The sequence below is a fragment of the Falco naumanni genome, chromosome 4 (assembly GCF_017639655.2).
Source record: "Falco naumanni isolate bFalNau1 chromosome 4, bFalNau1.pat, whole genome shotgun sequence".
NCBI lineage: Eukaryota > Metazoa > Chordata > Aves > Falconiformes > Falconidae > Falco > Falco naumanni.
Window position 1 is genome coordinate 100,510,137 of NC_054057.1, and position 16,042 is coordinate 100,526,178.

Here is a 16,042-nt window from a genome sequence, read left to right on the forward strand (position 1 = left end):
GCTGCTTGCTAGAAAAATAACATGTATCATGGTTGCCTTATTAGCTAAATGCTTTTCTCCATTTGCCTGACTCAGTGCTAACGCTATCAAAGCAAGAACCTGATGGGTGGAATGTTTGTGGCTTATTAACTTCAGAAGAACTAATGTGCATGTGGTTTGAGGATTGCATGGTTTAAAATTTTAAAAATAGATCCCAAACCTCACATCAATATAAGTGTCTTGAGTATTTTTAATTGAAGTTAAGTACAAAAAAAAAAAAAAAGTGCTACAACACGTAACAGATAGCACACTAACTTTTCCAGGTTTGGGGGACTTGAGGAAGCACATCATGTGAATTAGATCAAATTAAGGTTACATCAAGAAGCATGGAAAAAATATGAGACATGGTAAATGCTACAGAGAAAACTTATTCTTTATAGCAGTGAGCCACTCTCAGAAGAGCAGAGCACAAAGACTGTGCACAGGTACGTTTTTCCTCCTTAGCTGCTTGCTGAGAGTAGAAGCTGGATAAGCATTAGTAGCAATATGTTGTTACAGTGGAGTTTGGGCTCAGCACTCACAAAGGCCATTTATCCAACTGCTTTGATGCTTTAAGGGTCCAGGTTGCCAGAATAATCGCGTATTCAGGGGTACACATGCTGCACAGCTGTTGAGAGCTGCTTTGACCTTCAGCAATCCAGAGTGTGCTGCTGTGAAAGGTTACCTGTGCTTCTGCTTCAAAGTATTACCTGCTCTATTACAAATTTTCCATAGCCTTCCAGACTTGCTTTCTTGTGAGTAAAGGCTTTTATTTCATCCTTATTCAGCATTTCAAAGTGGTACATCATTGCTACTTTTTGGTATGCGGTTGCTACTGCTTGTGAGATGTCTTGTCTGTTTGGATGCTGTAGGATTGTTCATGTGGCCGTTTTAAAGACAGGTCCCATTTTAGACGTGCTAGAAGAAGCTGTCCAGCCACATCTGTATTGGGCAAATACATCCCTTTTTCCATGCTTGTGTCTTAGGTGGCACAGTAATACAAAGAATACTCAATCACAGAGAGGATCATAAGGTATGTGATATTGTACACAGGCCTACAAAACAATGCCTTTTTTGGTACAGGAGTACCATACCTTCTATGGTAGTTCTTTTAATTTATTATGTATGGACTTGTTTGCTTGTGTTGAGGAATATGTAACAGCTTCTACTAGGACGACTGTTGTCATCTTGCAGTGCTTCATGCTCATCTTCATTTCAGGTACCAGTACACAAGAAAATGACTTTGTTTCTTTCCAAAATCTCATGGTGATCAGTCTCAACTTTCTTACCTCTTCTTTAATCCATAGCTGTTCAAACTTGATCTATGCAGTTCATTTCTATTTAGATACTTGTTTTCAGACAGGCTACCTGGAGCGTAGCACTGTAGAACAAAGAGATTGCACATGGTAGCTTTGTGTGAGTTGGAACTTTATTCTTTTATTTTTCTTCTCTTTGAACTCAGAGGTACCTGATCAGCAGAAATAGTGAGACCATCAACTTTCTGTGTTGACTTGCCCTATTGTGCTTTCATTTTTCACTTTCCAATTAAATTCCATGCTTATAGAATACCTGATACTCTGTAGACGAAAACCATTAAATACAAGCTAGTAGTTGGAACAAAATGTGCAATGTTTCTAACTTATGGAGAGAATGAAGTAGACTTAGCTATAGAGGTATCAGCAAGTAAATTACGAGATTGAAAAACAATGGGAAATTAGGAGGAGAGATGAAATTAGCTGAATATTTTTGGATTCCTGCACTCCACTTGCTTTACACTTTTTTTCTGAAGTCATCAATATATCACACATTTCAGATACCTTTGTATTCGGTAGTCATTAATCACTGTATTGTGGTAGTCCCCAGGAGAACACACTAGGGTATCAATATTCTTATTCCAAATAGTATTTCTACTAGTAGTAGCTAAAAATGTTTGTAGATGACCATGTTAAAAAATAAATGTCATCCACAGGAAGGAAATATGCAGATGTTTATCCTCCCCCACAAAATCACCAATCTGGCACAAAAAGTAGAACATGGGAGTTTGCTTTAATATGATACTGACTATGAACCAAAATGGAGTATAATAATCATTCAGTAAGATCCCCTGCAGGTAAAATGGCCTCTGTTGAAAAGCATGTTGCTTAGCTTGGTTCTAAACCTACATTTGATTTTCATTTATTCTGAGAGGCCCTTTGAGAACACTGTAAACTCATGCACACATCTTCATTTTTATTGATATTTGAAAAAGAACTAATCAATCTTTTTGTTGTGAGACTGTTTCTGGAGACAGTAAAGAAAGCAGTTGCTATGCTGTTAATTTCTGTAAGTTGACATCTCAAATTAAGCCAAATTCCTTGGTTAAAAAGTGTTTTATTGCATTAATTAAGTGGCTTGTCGGAGATGCCACATTGTTGGATACCACTTTAGGTGGTAACAAATAAATAATGAAGTGAAAGAGGCAAAGCAATGGCAATGGAAGAGGGGAGACTTTCTGAAAAGGGGGGAGGGGAGGAAGAAACACTGTTTATGCACTGTTGGGGAAAAAAGTGGGGGTTTTATTTTGTAAATATCTGCCTGTCATCTATTTCCAGATGAGCTGAGGATTTTCTGCTCTGCAACCAATATGAAGTTATAAGGAAAACAGCAACAAACAGAATGAAAGAAGCTGTTTTTTTCAGGTTCCCAGTGATAAAGAGAACAAACTGATGGCCTAAGGCTAAGCTGTAGGTTGGGACTTCCATCTTCCTGCATTAGTATTAAGTCTTTCTAGCTACTCCATGCGCCAGTCAAACAGTGCTAAATGATATTTCCTCTTTCCTGAGCGCATTAAAAAAATTACAGACACAGAATAGAAATACGCAAAAGTAGCATGTATGCATGCTTTTTCTCTTTAATCCTCTGAAAGAATAGACTGATTCATTATAATTTCTGCTTTTCTTAAAAGAGGGAATGTGCTCCAACAAGCTTCATTTGATTGTGAGTCCTTAAACAGGTGATGTAGGTCTTCAACTAAAATTTCCTTCAAAATACTGTATTAGGGAATGGTTTAAGTAGCTACCTCTTAATTACTATAGGGTAGGATAAAACTGATTTAGAAAAAATGCTTTTGCAGAGCAGAACTATTTTTACCTAGAGTGCAGATGTTAGCACTGCTATACTTCTGTGGAGGGAAAAAATATCCTCAGACACAATGGGAGGAAGCTGAGCTTCAGAGTCTTAACCTGAAGTGTAACCAAGAGACATAAAGCAGAGTGAAAGCGCTAAGTGCAATCAAATGCCAGTGGTCTTGAGCACAGTACAAATAGCCAGGTTGCTGTCTCAGGATCTATAGCTACCTCATTTAATACACAGTCCAGCCAATCCATTTACCTCCTCCTGCTTCTGCCTTACAGCTTTTGCAGTGTTACAATCTCAACATCAGAGCAGCTGCCAGTTCCCCACGTTTTGGCACTCTCCTAGCATTAAGCCTTTTTAGTGGTAATCACTGTGAAACCTTTGGGGTCTTACAGACTAAAGTACTACGGCAAAGAGCAAAATAACCATAGAGAGCAAGGGCTGGATTTGGAATCAAGTTCGAGCCAAGGTGGCTTCTGCAGCAGACCTCGGTGCTAAGCATTGATGATAGCAATGTATGTCTATAAAGGACCTTGTCCCAAGAGAATCCACATTAGTTTGTCTCTGTTCAGCAATGGGATAATACTGCCTTCTACAAAGCAACCTGTTAATTTGATTTAACATCAGACTACATTTATGACAATCTGAGTTCTTTTAAATAAATATTATTTGACATGCTTGTTTAGTATTGTGCCACTTGTAAAACTGAAAGAAATTGCTGCCTTTAGTGGTTGGTCACTTATAAGAAAACTACACCCAAGTAATGAATGCATTATGTAAGCAGCTTATACATATTGATATCAGACTCTGACCTGAAGTATGGAAATGCTAATCCATATCTTTAGTTTTGCCTTGTAAAATGATTCTCTGGGTGTGTCGAGTCAGGCTCAAATTAAGAATTGATATGTAACCTATGTGTGATGCACTAGTTATTTTTATGAGAAGACTGCATTTTTTTGAAAAAAGTAGTCGTGTCCAAATTTTCTTGTCTAAGCACATGAAAGGAAAAAGGATGGTAAGTCTGCTTTCATCACTTCAGCTAGGAGCATGTTGAATGGAAATGTGTGAACTAACTACACCTTTCACTGCAATGTTACTAAAAGGCAAAGTTCAGCACTGTAACTTCTGAAGCAGAAATTATTTGCATCCAGTTCGAAGAATATCTGATACTTGTTTTCCCAAATATGCTTTCCAGGGTTTCACCAGACTGTTCATGTTCACAAGGAGTTTGCTGGTCCTAGAGTCCTCCTGGCCTGCTATAAGATAGTCAGTACCTAGTTTGAAAAGAGATTAAAAAAAACTTCAGTCAATAAATAGAAGAAAACAGAACTAAATGCGATTTTCTCTATTTCATGAGGATCTGACATGTAGCACCTTAGCCAGCTTCATCCAGTTTATGCATGTGCCATCTTACAGGTCTACATACTTGCACATGCATATTGTCAGTGCTGACTCCTGGGCACACAGGTTAAACGTTGTCATATGATTATGCTCAGGAATTACAACTACAAATTGATTTGGTTGCAGTGGCCTTACCACTTACAAATTCAACACCTCCATGTGCGTATGGCCAGGTTTGAGTCTAATCTGTGTGAACTTTTTAAACCATTGTAACTCCTTGTGCTTCAGCAGCATTACTCCTGGCTTGTATAGGTATGATGAGTTAGCAGAATTCAGTCTGATGTGGAAGGCGGTGTTATATATGAAAATAGTAAGCCAAACTTCCTAGATTATAACCTTAAAATGCAGGGCCTCATAAAAGAGGTCTGTGAGCAAAAAAGTGTCGTGGAGACAAGAAACAAGTACTACGGATTAAGTCATGTCATTGCCTTAGATGAATAAGCACTCTTTGTATTAACTGTAGTAAGTAAAATGCCCTCATTGGTCAGAATTTAGAGAAACAGGCATCCAGGGCAAGTTATGTGTGAGGTTCAGTACGCAGTTGTGCAGGGATCTAGTGGCTGCTACTTACGTCTTTGTGCCCTTCTGTCACTACTGCCCTCCTTGAAAGCTGTGTGCTCAGAAGTAACTGCTAATGCTTGTATAGAAAGGAGGGTAAAGGTAGAAGCCCCAAGAGCAAAAAAAAGTATAAAGTTTCCATCACGAGTCAAGGCATACTGTGGTCTTAGGGTAAGGGTTTAGCCAAGTAATACACTGACATCTGCAGAACTGCAATGGTTGGGACCTTTCCATAGCTTTAATTTATATCAAGAGGCAATGGCATAACCTCTGTACCTCTAGCATCTACATTTGAGCTGTATGTCTTCAGCTGTGTGTTTCTAAAGAGATGCAGAGTAAAGCTAGAGAGGTATAAAGGAGAAAAATGTCCTGTGATATTTTACCTCTTCAAATATCTGTATGGGATCAGATGTATTCTCATCATATGTTTTATTCACGTCTGATTCAGAGCTCCCACAGTTTCATACAGAGCACTGATAAATAATTATGCACAACTGTGCACTGGAGTTAAAGGAAAACACCTTGTTCATTTGGACTACATTAAGCCAAAATTTTATGTGCAAATTCAACAGCTACCCCCAGAAAGAGAACTCGGGGTCCATATTACACTTCAGTGCAAGTTCAGTTACAGTCTTTCGCTTGATACAGATAATGGAAGACAAAATTTGTTTCTGAAACAGTACAGGTCATTTTGCCATAAAGGAAAAATTCATACAGGGTTTGATTTGACAATGTTTCCTAAAACAGCTGTCTCTTGTATGTGGCTAATTTCAAGTGAGAACTTATCTTAAAGGTTAGGTTACATTTTAAGTGAAGCACAAGGATTTTCTTTCACTTAGTGAATACATTTTTAATCTATTCAGAGGGAAAAAATGGGGCAATTTTTCTATCAGGTGCTGCTTTTACAACAATAAGTCACCATTTTCTGTGGTGTATGGTTGAATAATGAAGCATGATCCTCAGCATACACTACCAGTCACCCTAATGACACCCAAAGGCTTTGTTTTCCTGGGATTTAATCCCAGGACGTAGTCCCAAAGGTTTGGAATTTACAGTGATATGATGAAAAGCTGTGAGTAATCAAAATCTGTCAGACACCTAGTATCTACTATACTTAGGCACTTAGGGACATGGTTAAGTAGAAGACTTTGCAATGTTAGGTTGGAGTTGGACTTGATGAGCTTGAAGGTCTTTTCCAACCTAAATGATTCTGTGATTCCACTTGAAAAAAACAGAGTTCGGGCTCAAATTTGCAGGATTCCAAGATTTACCCAGAGATTTTAGCTGTTGTGCAAGGAAACATATTTCTCTCTGTGTTCCACTGTTTTATTGCAGGAAAGGCAGGAATAGGGAAAGTTGAATTGAGGAATGTATCTGCCTGGCCACTGATAACATTACTCAGCACGAGTATGGACCTTTGCAGTCTATAGTGTGGTGTTTCTGCCTGCAGCAGAGCTGGGGAGAAAGTTACTGCTTTCTACCACCCTGCTTCCCTGCTCCACTGGTTCAGGGAGATTCCCATAATTAAAAGTAAACAAACATGGATCGTTCTCATATAATGTGGTTAGGGAGCAAACGTAGAGACCTATCCTCAACTGGTTGTAAAAAGAGGGGCTTTACTTAAAAGATTATTTTTCTAATTATTAAAGATTTTTCCTGTCTTACTTGCTTTGAAATTAAATTAATTTGGGTTTGTGTTCTCCACCCATGATTGGTTTCCAATATGCTGCAAGTTGTCAGCTTTAGGCTTTGATGAAACAAACCATTGAACGCACTAGAATTTATAGTAGGAGAAAGAAGAAAGACTTTTCATTATTTGAAATAATTACAAAGGCATAGAAGAAGTTAGATACCCTCCACTTTCCCAGATTTACATCATAATTTCTAGGTTTTCCAAAAAGAAGTAAAGCATGATGTGAGAATACATAAGAAAACTCTTTGGACATAAAAATATAGGGGTTGTTTTTTACCCCTCTCACAAACATTCATCTAGCCACAAATACTCTGGAAGATCAGACAGAGTCACTGAAAGTAAAACATTTCCAGGAGGTTTGGGATTTTTGGTAACAGTGTTCTCTGATAAAGAAATGTTTTTTACTGCAGCTGTCAATTGACTCCCTGTTTGGTGACTGATGGGAAGTGTTAAGCAGCTATGGCTAATGTTCGTAACTAATTGTCACTGCTGTGTGCAGGGGAAGGAAGAGAGCTGGTAAGCATTTTGTCCTTACCAGGATTGAGAATGGGACATGTACATCCCCTGTTGGTCCAGGATTCTGGGTAAATGCTTCTGTTGCTCCGAGCAATTTTCACTTTGCCTGATTTCAGGACCTTCTTCACTTTCACAACAACTTCTGCGTGGCTCCCTTTGTCATGAGCCGATAGGATTCTTGCTTTTATCACTGCCAGAAAACATCCCGAGATAGGGAGAAATGATGAATTTCTACATGAACTTTGTTTTATGCTGCTAAAAGGTAGAATTCTAACACCTTGAAAAGAGACATGCAAAAACACTGCATTTGTACAGAAAGTGTATTCCAATGCTTGTCCACTTAAGTCATGGTTCTTCTAAATAAATTTAAAGAAGAAAAGCCTAGATATTTCTATTGAAGTGGTTGACTGGACCTATTTAGCAACTACTTCTTAATGGACTGATGTCAAATGCTTGGAAATCATAGGAAAGCACGTGTACGTATGCATAGGAAGGGTGGAAAAAACAGATCAACTAACAGCCTGATTTTAAGTACACTGATTCTAGGCTTTATATTTTGCAGTTTGACAACTTGTGTTGAGCTTTAACACTGGCCTTTCAAAAACGTTGTCCTGGGGAAAGGGACTGTCTGCTCTACAGGAAGGAAGTCAGGAAGCTTCCCATCAGACTGCAGGCATGTCACATGGCTAGAATTCCATGATTGCACAACAAACCAGAAAAATAATTTTTGTTTTGCAGCCCAACATCTGGTTGCCTGATCAGTCCTGATCAGAAGTTGGGCATGTCACTAGACAAAAAACGCAGAAGAAACCCTACCTCTTATTTCATGACTTAGCCAGTCCTGTCATTTTTCATAGCTGTCAGCTAATAACATGTATAGAAAGAACATTGTGAAATTATCATACCTTGAGGACATGTTACCCACTTACCATAAGCATATTTCATTTGGCAGAAGTCAGTGACGCTTCCAAGCACCTTTTCTTTGCACACACACTTTTCTAGCAGGTGAACCGCCGAACACAAAGAGTTGGAGAAGAGCCAGGACATGAGAGGGAAAAGAAAAGCAAATGATACTCAGTTATAAAGTTATATGAATGTATCTCCCATAATCTGGATGGATTTTAAGAGTAAGTTTGAGAGTGATCTCAGTTATTTGCAAATCTGGTTCTTGTTAGATGACACAATAATTGTTCTGAAATCTGATCAGTACTGTCAAGTAAAATGCAGCCCTCATGGGGTCTGTTGTACAGTTAATAAACTGATACTAATAAAGAGATTTGTAAGAATCAGATCCAGGTGTAAATCATGTAAGTAATAATACCCTTGTTCAATCCCATAAGCTAAGAAATGCTGATCCCTGCTGGTGTTCGGGTAACAGCCCTCTCAGGAAACTCAAGGTATGGACTGTTACCTCTGGGTCTTACAAAGATGTTGATGCTGGTAAGTGCTGACCTTCATACATGGCATAAACTGAGAACTGTTTAAGTATTAAAGGCTCCACCTCATTCTGTAAGCCTACTTACATTTTAACTTCAGCTGGATACAGTATACTTCACTTTCTCTCCTGAGCTGCTGTGCCATGAGGAGTATCTTACTCTCAAAATCACTTGCATTCCACCCCCGGGGGTGGTGCATTTCAGTTATGGCTGGCACGGTATTTTTACAAATAGCATCTGAAGTTCTGAACAGCAATTGAACGTATAAGAAGGAGCTGTATAAAATCATAAGCATTATGACCGCAATTACGACAACAAAAGGAGAGTGTGTTTTCCATACAATCTTATGCATGACTTACCAATTTCCAAAACTGAAGTGGGATAGTAGAGTTGGTTTGGAAAATAACAATGTAAGTGTAATGATAACCTATATAGTTCAGGTTAGCAGATGTTGCCAGCAGATGGGGGACGGACAAGCTAGAGAAGTGTGGGGGAATTTAAGTCGGGGTGGAGAGAAGAAAGAACTGGCATTGAGGGCAGTGACTAAACGTTCCCAGGCTCTGGGCTGTACCTGGGTGCCTCAGTGCAGAAAATCCCTGCTCGTGGTCATTCCATTTCCACTCCTCTTCACTCTCGTTGGTCGGCATTTGCACAAGGTCAGGGATTCGTCCCCCGATGGGGATGTTAAAGAATGGCTCGTTTTCATAGCTGGGGGGACACATAAACCAGAAGACTTGGTTAGGACATGAGATGGGTGGGAGGCAGGTGTTTGTAGTGTGTGGCTGTATCCAGACATGAGCTTGCTCTCTTCAGGTTGGGAGTGCAAATTAAGAGCAAGACTTCATGCCGTATAGAGAGATCACAAGATCTAGGCTTTTATTTAGGCCTTAACCAGTGCTGACAGCGCTTTTTAAAGTAACTATGTATTAGGCCTTTTTTGCTTTTGTTTGTTTTTACTGAATTAAGTAACTCAAAGTTAGTGACCACTTGACGTCACTAGGAACTGAGGACACCTGCAGGACCCATAAAACTACAGTTGCTCAGCAAATCATAGGATTTCTGTACTGACTCGTGCATGTTTGGGATGCAGATGCCTGCTCTCTAGAGACAAGAAGGAGACCTTGTAATTCATTTTACCCTGGGCACAGATGAGAGGCAAGCTCTCCAGACTCTTCCATCTATTTCCAGGGCAAACAGCTGTGTTTAAAGATGCTGTACGTACTTTCCACAGGGTTGTGGAGTTGCCTATTATTATTGCAAAAAGTCATCATTTCAAGATTGCCTTGGATAATATAATGAACTTAAAAGCGTGCCAGCCACCAAATGGAATCCAAGAAACCTTTTATGATCTACAGCCGCCTTTTCAAATGATTGTGCACCCTCCAGCATCCTCCAACAACTGCCGCAGTATTTCAGTTAATCTTTGTTTCATTTCACAGAATCCCATCTCAAAGCGAACCCAAAGGAGGGCTTCTTTACCCATTGACACAGTTTCCGGTATGCTGGTCGCAGTCTCTGGCACAGTCACAAGGGCGACAGCCATTTTCTCCAAAGCCCCAGTAGCCCATGAGACATCTATCGCAGTTGGGGCCCGCCACACCCGGCTTGCAGTAGCAGAATCCTGTCTTGGGGTGGCATCGCCAGCTTCTGCTGAAAGTTGCGTTGGCTGAACCCATTGGCTGGCAGGTGCAAGCTATGGAGATACGGTAAGAGGTGACTGAGGTTATGTGCCCAGGGCTCATCTCGTTAAGTGACATTTTTGCAAGGCTGATAAACTCGTGCCCTCTTCCTTACGCTCGGTATTTTTAAGTCAGAACTGGTAAACATTGCATTGTCAGCCTACATTTGCAGTATTACTTTTGTTCCTTTTTTACTCATTAAGTACAGCAAAACAAGTACAACTGGGAAATGTGTGAAAGTTAGCTCTTCTAACTACACAAATCTTGATCATACAGGGTTTTGAAGTGGTAGCAGAAAGCCTCCACTGTGTGTTTATTTTCAAAGGGGCTTACAGGTGATTCCATTTTAAAGTGTTTTGCAAAAAAATTCACTAGCATGAACAAGGTAAAAAAATGATAGCTGTTGCCTATGTTGTCTTTACCGTGGAACACAGAGATCACAAAACTACTGTTTCCTCTGGGGCTAGATGCAGCTTATGCAGGTGGTTCAGATGATCTGAAACATCTTTTCAATTTCTGCCTCCAAAAAGTCCACAAATTTGTTTCAATGCAAGTTGTAAAGGACAGGTCTTACCATGCAGTACTGTAAATGTGTAAGGAAGCTGATAAAATTTTTTGTACAAATACATGAGCAGATTTTTTACAAGGAAGGCAGACAGAATGAGAGAAGATCTCTAAACTCACTAAACTTATTTTGCATGTAGCTGGAGATGAGCAAGCAGAAGGAAAAATCCCCAGATCTTTCTAATGCTATTGCCCATTTAACACCAGTGTAGCAACTCAAGGCAACTTGGCAGTAAAACAGACAATTACAGCTTCTGTGGGCAACTCTGCCTTCACAGACAATAAATTCATAATCCCACACCACAGCGCATTCCCAGTGTGACAGCATCAGGGAAAGAGGTGGAAAGTAGTATACAGGTAGTGGTGCAAAGCCAACACAGTTGACTCCTCTCCATCAGGGTGGAGGCTAGCAGACATGGTCAAGCCTTACACCAACAGCTCTGCAGAGGTAAAATGAAAGCAATAAACGTACCCACTCATTTCTAGTATTCAAACAAGTTTGATGAAAATGAGAACTGAGCTGAACTCCAGGCCTTCATATATCATCTCTTTTTCGTATTAACAAAGCAGCATGCCCTGGCTTTTGGTTGTAGCAGAGACTGAAAAGGAAATGCGTCACTACTTCACCCATCTGGAAGAGGGCAGAAATAAAAATATTGTGGCTAAGACCTGCTTTAACAGAGATTTTCAGTTAAATGCTGGACACCCAAGGTGTTTAGATAGCCTGGATTGGGAGCCAGCCTTTTGGATGCTTATCTGAACCAAACATGATCGCCAAAGCTTTTGAAGTTTGCCCATCATTGCTTCTAATGAAACTAGTTTTCTTCATGAGCTCACAGATAAGAGACCAAATGAACACTCTGATTCCACACATCATTTTCCAAGGGGAGGGGGCAAGTATGTGACTATAAAGGCTGTTAAGTGTAGCAGGGATAGATTCACTTTCATCTGCAACCTCATATTTGATGCTCAAGAAAATAAAGTATCTTTTGAAAATAGTACAAGAAAAAGGATGAGCAATTTTGTTTAGGAGACATTTCTCTTATGATCTGCTTACTATAGTTATTTTTTCCACCATGCTCTGTGTTCTTTATGCCAGTATTTTTAATAATATTTTTACACTCTGCTGTAGAAAGATCTCAGTCCCTTGTTTTCAAGGGACACTAGCACAATAGCCTAAGGACTGAAAATAAGCGTGCTGTCATGGGCAATGTACTCAACACAATGAGCTGGTTGGCGGATGGCAGCAGGCTTGCCTGTTTGCCACAAAGCAGTCTTGACTTTGGGAGCAAACCCAGGGATTTTGCTGTCAGGTCTGGAGAGCAGGTGTAACAATGAAGTGCTCATTAGCACTGACAGTTTCAAAGGCAAGTTCTGATTTGTTGCTGCTCAACTTGAATTATTTTTGACCAGAATTTTGCAGAGCTGACTACATCACCCTAAAAGAGGAGACGCTTCTGTCCGTCACTGGAAAAAATGGACGTCATAGATTTGGGGATAAGGAGGGGAAACACATGCTTCCTTTACTTGCAGACAGGTCTGAGCCACAAGAAGTAAGAGGTTGCCAACAGCTGGGTTGGCTTGAATCCAGGTTTCTGATTTCACTGTAATATCTCTGTATGTAGGATCTACCTGTGGAGTTTTCACTGTAGATTTCTTCTATTTCTGCAACTTCTGGGTCTGTCTGTCTGTCTTTATTCCCATCGTATTTCTGGTTTTCAGGCTTTGTCAGTTAAGGTCACATAACAGATGGGTAAATCATTAGCATCATTAGATTACCTATCACCAACTGATTCAGGAAGATGAGACCTTCTCCCATCCTATCCCTAAGGGGAACTGTTACAGGACAATGACAGACAGCATTGACAGAAGGTGATGAGGAGGTAGGAAAAAAGTGCCTTTTTTTTTTTTTTTTCCTTCCATTTTGGGGCTACTGTTCAGGAAAACTAATGTTCCCAAATGACCTGGGGGGCATATTCCACGATTAGAAAATGGGACAGCTTCTGGTTGATCAGAAAGCAATACAAGTACAACACTTTCAGATGAGTTATACAAGTGGCTTGCGAATGCTTTACTCAGTCTGTGTTTGTTTAGCATTTCAGCTTGGGTGTGTACATTGTCTGGTTTCCAGACTATTACGGCCAAAATCCCAGTTGTGCATCTAAGGTAACTCCCAAAATAAGAGCCCACATGTCACATGCTGGAGGGGCAGCTGTTGATGACTGGGTTTTATCTGTTTAATAGTACCACAGATTTGCAGATAAGCCTCACAATTAAAGAAACATAAAAGCAAGTTTCCAAAACCTCACCCTTTTACATTTCCCAGCATTTGACAACACAGCATCTTTCCCTGCTGATTTTTGCTTCTTTTCTCTTGGCAAACCCTAGTTTTCTCTCCATCTGCCTCCCTGTCTAACAAAACACCAGCCGACGTGACAATGGCCTTGTTTGTCAAAGGCATCATCAATTATGTTAGGGACGGTGTGCAGACAGTTCTGGCTCAGAGATGGCTGGTTTATTTGGGCTCTCCCTTGGACAGCAGTGTAATGAAAAATTTCGTCATTGTACCTTAGAATTTGCTATCAGTCATGAAGCATCACAAAGCATCCTCTTGCCTTTTAGTCTCACTCCTACACTAAGTTTGTTTTGTCAGAAACTACTGTAAAAAGGAGAAGACAAGGAATAATGAAAAATGAATAATTCATAGAGCAGTCTCCACTGAAGTCCTTGGTAAATCTGTCTGCGTTCAGCACAGCTGTCTTTCCCATGTAATTAGACACAGATGTAAAATATAATATTGGTTGTAGCAATATGGTCCCAACTTACAGGAAAATATAAGTCCTCCAAGTAATTTGGTGGACTTTGAGGTGTCTTGCCTTGAACTTCTGTCTAATAATACTGTATAAGATAAAGCTATGAGCAGACTGGCTATTTGATGAAAGACAGGCAAAATGAAAAATCAAACAAAGCCTTTTGAATCCGAAATATATACTTGTGCATCTTTGGAACATATGACCAAATCAAGGCAATTTTTAAAGCATGTCAGATGTGGGGATTGACTCAGTGAGTGATGTTTCTTAAATGAAGGAAATAAGATAGACAGCTGTGTGTGTGGTCAGGGCTGATTAAGACAGACTTTGAACCAAGATGTGATCAGGCCTTTGTGATATAACAATTAAAAGTTCACTCCCTCTGCTCAGAAATAAAAGGATGAGAAGCAGAGCTTTTCAGAGTGTGTGTGCATGTGTGTGTGTGTGCATGTGCATCTGGGCACATTTTAATTTTCAACCCTTGTGCTTAGAGTAAAAAAGCTTGTTTTCCTGGAGACCCTTTTAATGGGTCTACATGCCTGCATTATTTTTTAAGCTAAGCAGAGGGTGAGTACAAAAGATGGTGCCATTTCAGAAGGATCCCTTAAGCCTCCAAATAAGCCACAGGAAAGAGCCAAGGATACAGCAGCTTTTCTAACCATTGGTTAGGAAACAATTAGGCTTCCGAGTCAAAGCTCCCATACAAGTCTATATCTAAACTACTTAATCCTGTGTTGTCATCCCCAATAACAGGCAGGTGTGTGCCTTGCTCTGGGGCCCTTTTAATGCCTTCCTTTTTTTTTAAATATAGAACTACTAAGCAGTGTCAAAACAAAGCTCTGCACATGACTTGGCTCTCGTTCATCCCCAGCTGCTAGGAACAGGAGAAGCAGAGGGATCAGAGGCAGGTTACCTTTGCAGGCAAAAAGGAATAGCAGATTCACACTTACATGTCAAATTTCAACAGATTTTTTTTTTCAGGGGAATGTCTTTGCAGTCTCAGATTGGAGGGTCAGCAAAGGGTGGTTTGGATAGTGCCAGGACATCCAATTGTTACACAACTTTTTTTTCCTAGCAGTGATTAAGAGAGAATGCTGTTCATTATTATGACTAATGCTTAAAGACTCTTTCTGGGCCTGGGCAGTGTCCTGTTAGCTTTCTGGGAGCCTGAGGGGGATGTCACAGCTGAACCTAGACTTTGCTCTGGATGGCAGAGCACTCTTCAAGCGTGCTTTCTCAAAGGGATTAGCACAGCATTTCATTCAGCTTTTTCATCAGATTTCCTTTCCCAGCTCAGTATCTACTGTACATAAGGGTCAAGTTTTGATCTCCCATTGAGGGTTTTTGTTTTTTTCTCTGAGTTCAAAATGGGAAGCTGAGGACCAGGTTGCTCCCACCAAAATCATCCATTCCGTTTGCTGTTTGCAGTGTATTACTGCTTTTCAGCATTTGCCCAGGTGGGTTTCTCTTTTAGTGTTAGTCTGGCACTGTTTGCATGGCTTCCTCAAAGTGAGATGATGCCTTGGAGTTGGTCCATTTAAATCCTCACAAACATGTTAATCCAGAAGTGGCAGCTCTTCAATTTATGATCACAGGTTGAGGTATGCGAGAAATGTACCTGATGGTCTGATTGTCTAATTTCTTACGTATGAGCAGTACTCAAAACAGTAACTGTTTTTTACTGAGTCACCAGAGTTGTTTTTAGGGTCACACAACCTGAACAATTTACTTAGACCACACCAGATTAAGTGTAATAGCAATGCAAGTTTTGCAACCTGAAGGATAGAGAAGTGGGTCTCCATCTTCATCCTTTCAGTTTAATACCAGCTCCAGGCATAAGGAGCTGGTGATAGCCCTGGAGGTGAATTCTTCCCTCTGTAAACTGAGTCTGTTCTAACCAAAACAGCTCTGCCTGTCTGCACTGGTATTTCTGGGTTTGCTCTCACTGATAATAACCAAAGTAGTGAAACATTCCCTGAAAATTCTCTGCAGAGATACAGCATAACGTGGTGTGCACACTTACACACTGCCCGCAAACCACATGGGGACATGTTTGGGGGTCAGTTCTTTCATCGTACAAAACACTACCCTAGTGAGGCATTTCGTCAAATGTCATTGTGGGACTTCTCCTCACCTTAAATAAAAAAGGCACAGATTAGCCACTCCCTCCCAGGTTTCTCTTAACTCTGTCCCTTCTATTCCCACACAGGTACAAATATCACGCACACTTCAGTCTGCTGTAGAAGCTGAGGG

At 40.2% G+C, this 16,042-nt stretch overlaps 1 protein-coding gene across 1 annotated transcript in view; it reads right to left on the bottom strand.

The window, feature by feature from the left end:
• Positions 1-211: 211 nt before the first annotated feature.
• The window catches only part of LOC121087455 (netrin-4-like), a 56,378-nt gene continuing 40,547 nt past the window's right edge, over positions 212-16,042 (bottom strand). The window contains exons 6-10 of the mRNA XM_040592496.1: positions 10,216-10,429; positions 9,308-9,444; positions 8,230-8,298; positions 7,320-7,490; positions 212-4,406 (exon numbers count right to left, since the gene is read on the bottom strand). Coding sequence (XP_040448430.1) covers positions 4,270-4,406; positions 7,320-7,490; positions 8,230-8,298; positions 9,308-9,444; positions 10,216-10,429 — 728 coding nt within the window. The 3' untranslated portion in view covers positions 212-4,269. The remainder of the gene's footprint in view (positions 4,407-7,319; positions 7,491-8,229; positions 8,299-9,307; positions 9,445-10,215; positions 10,430-16,042) is intronic.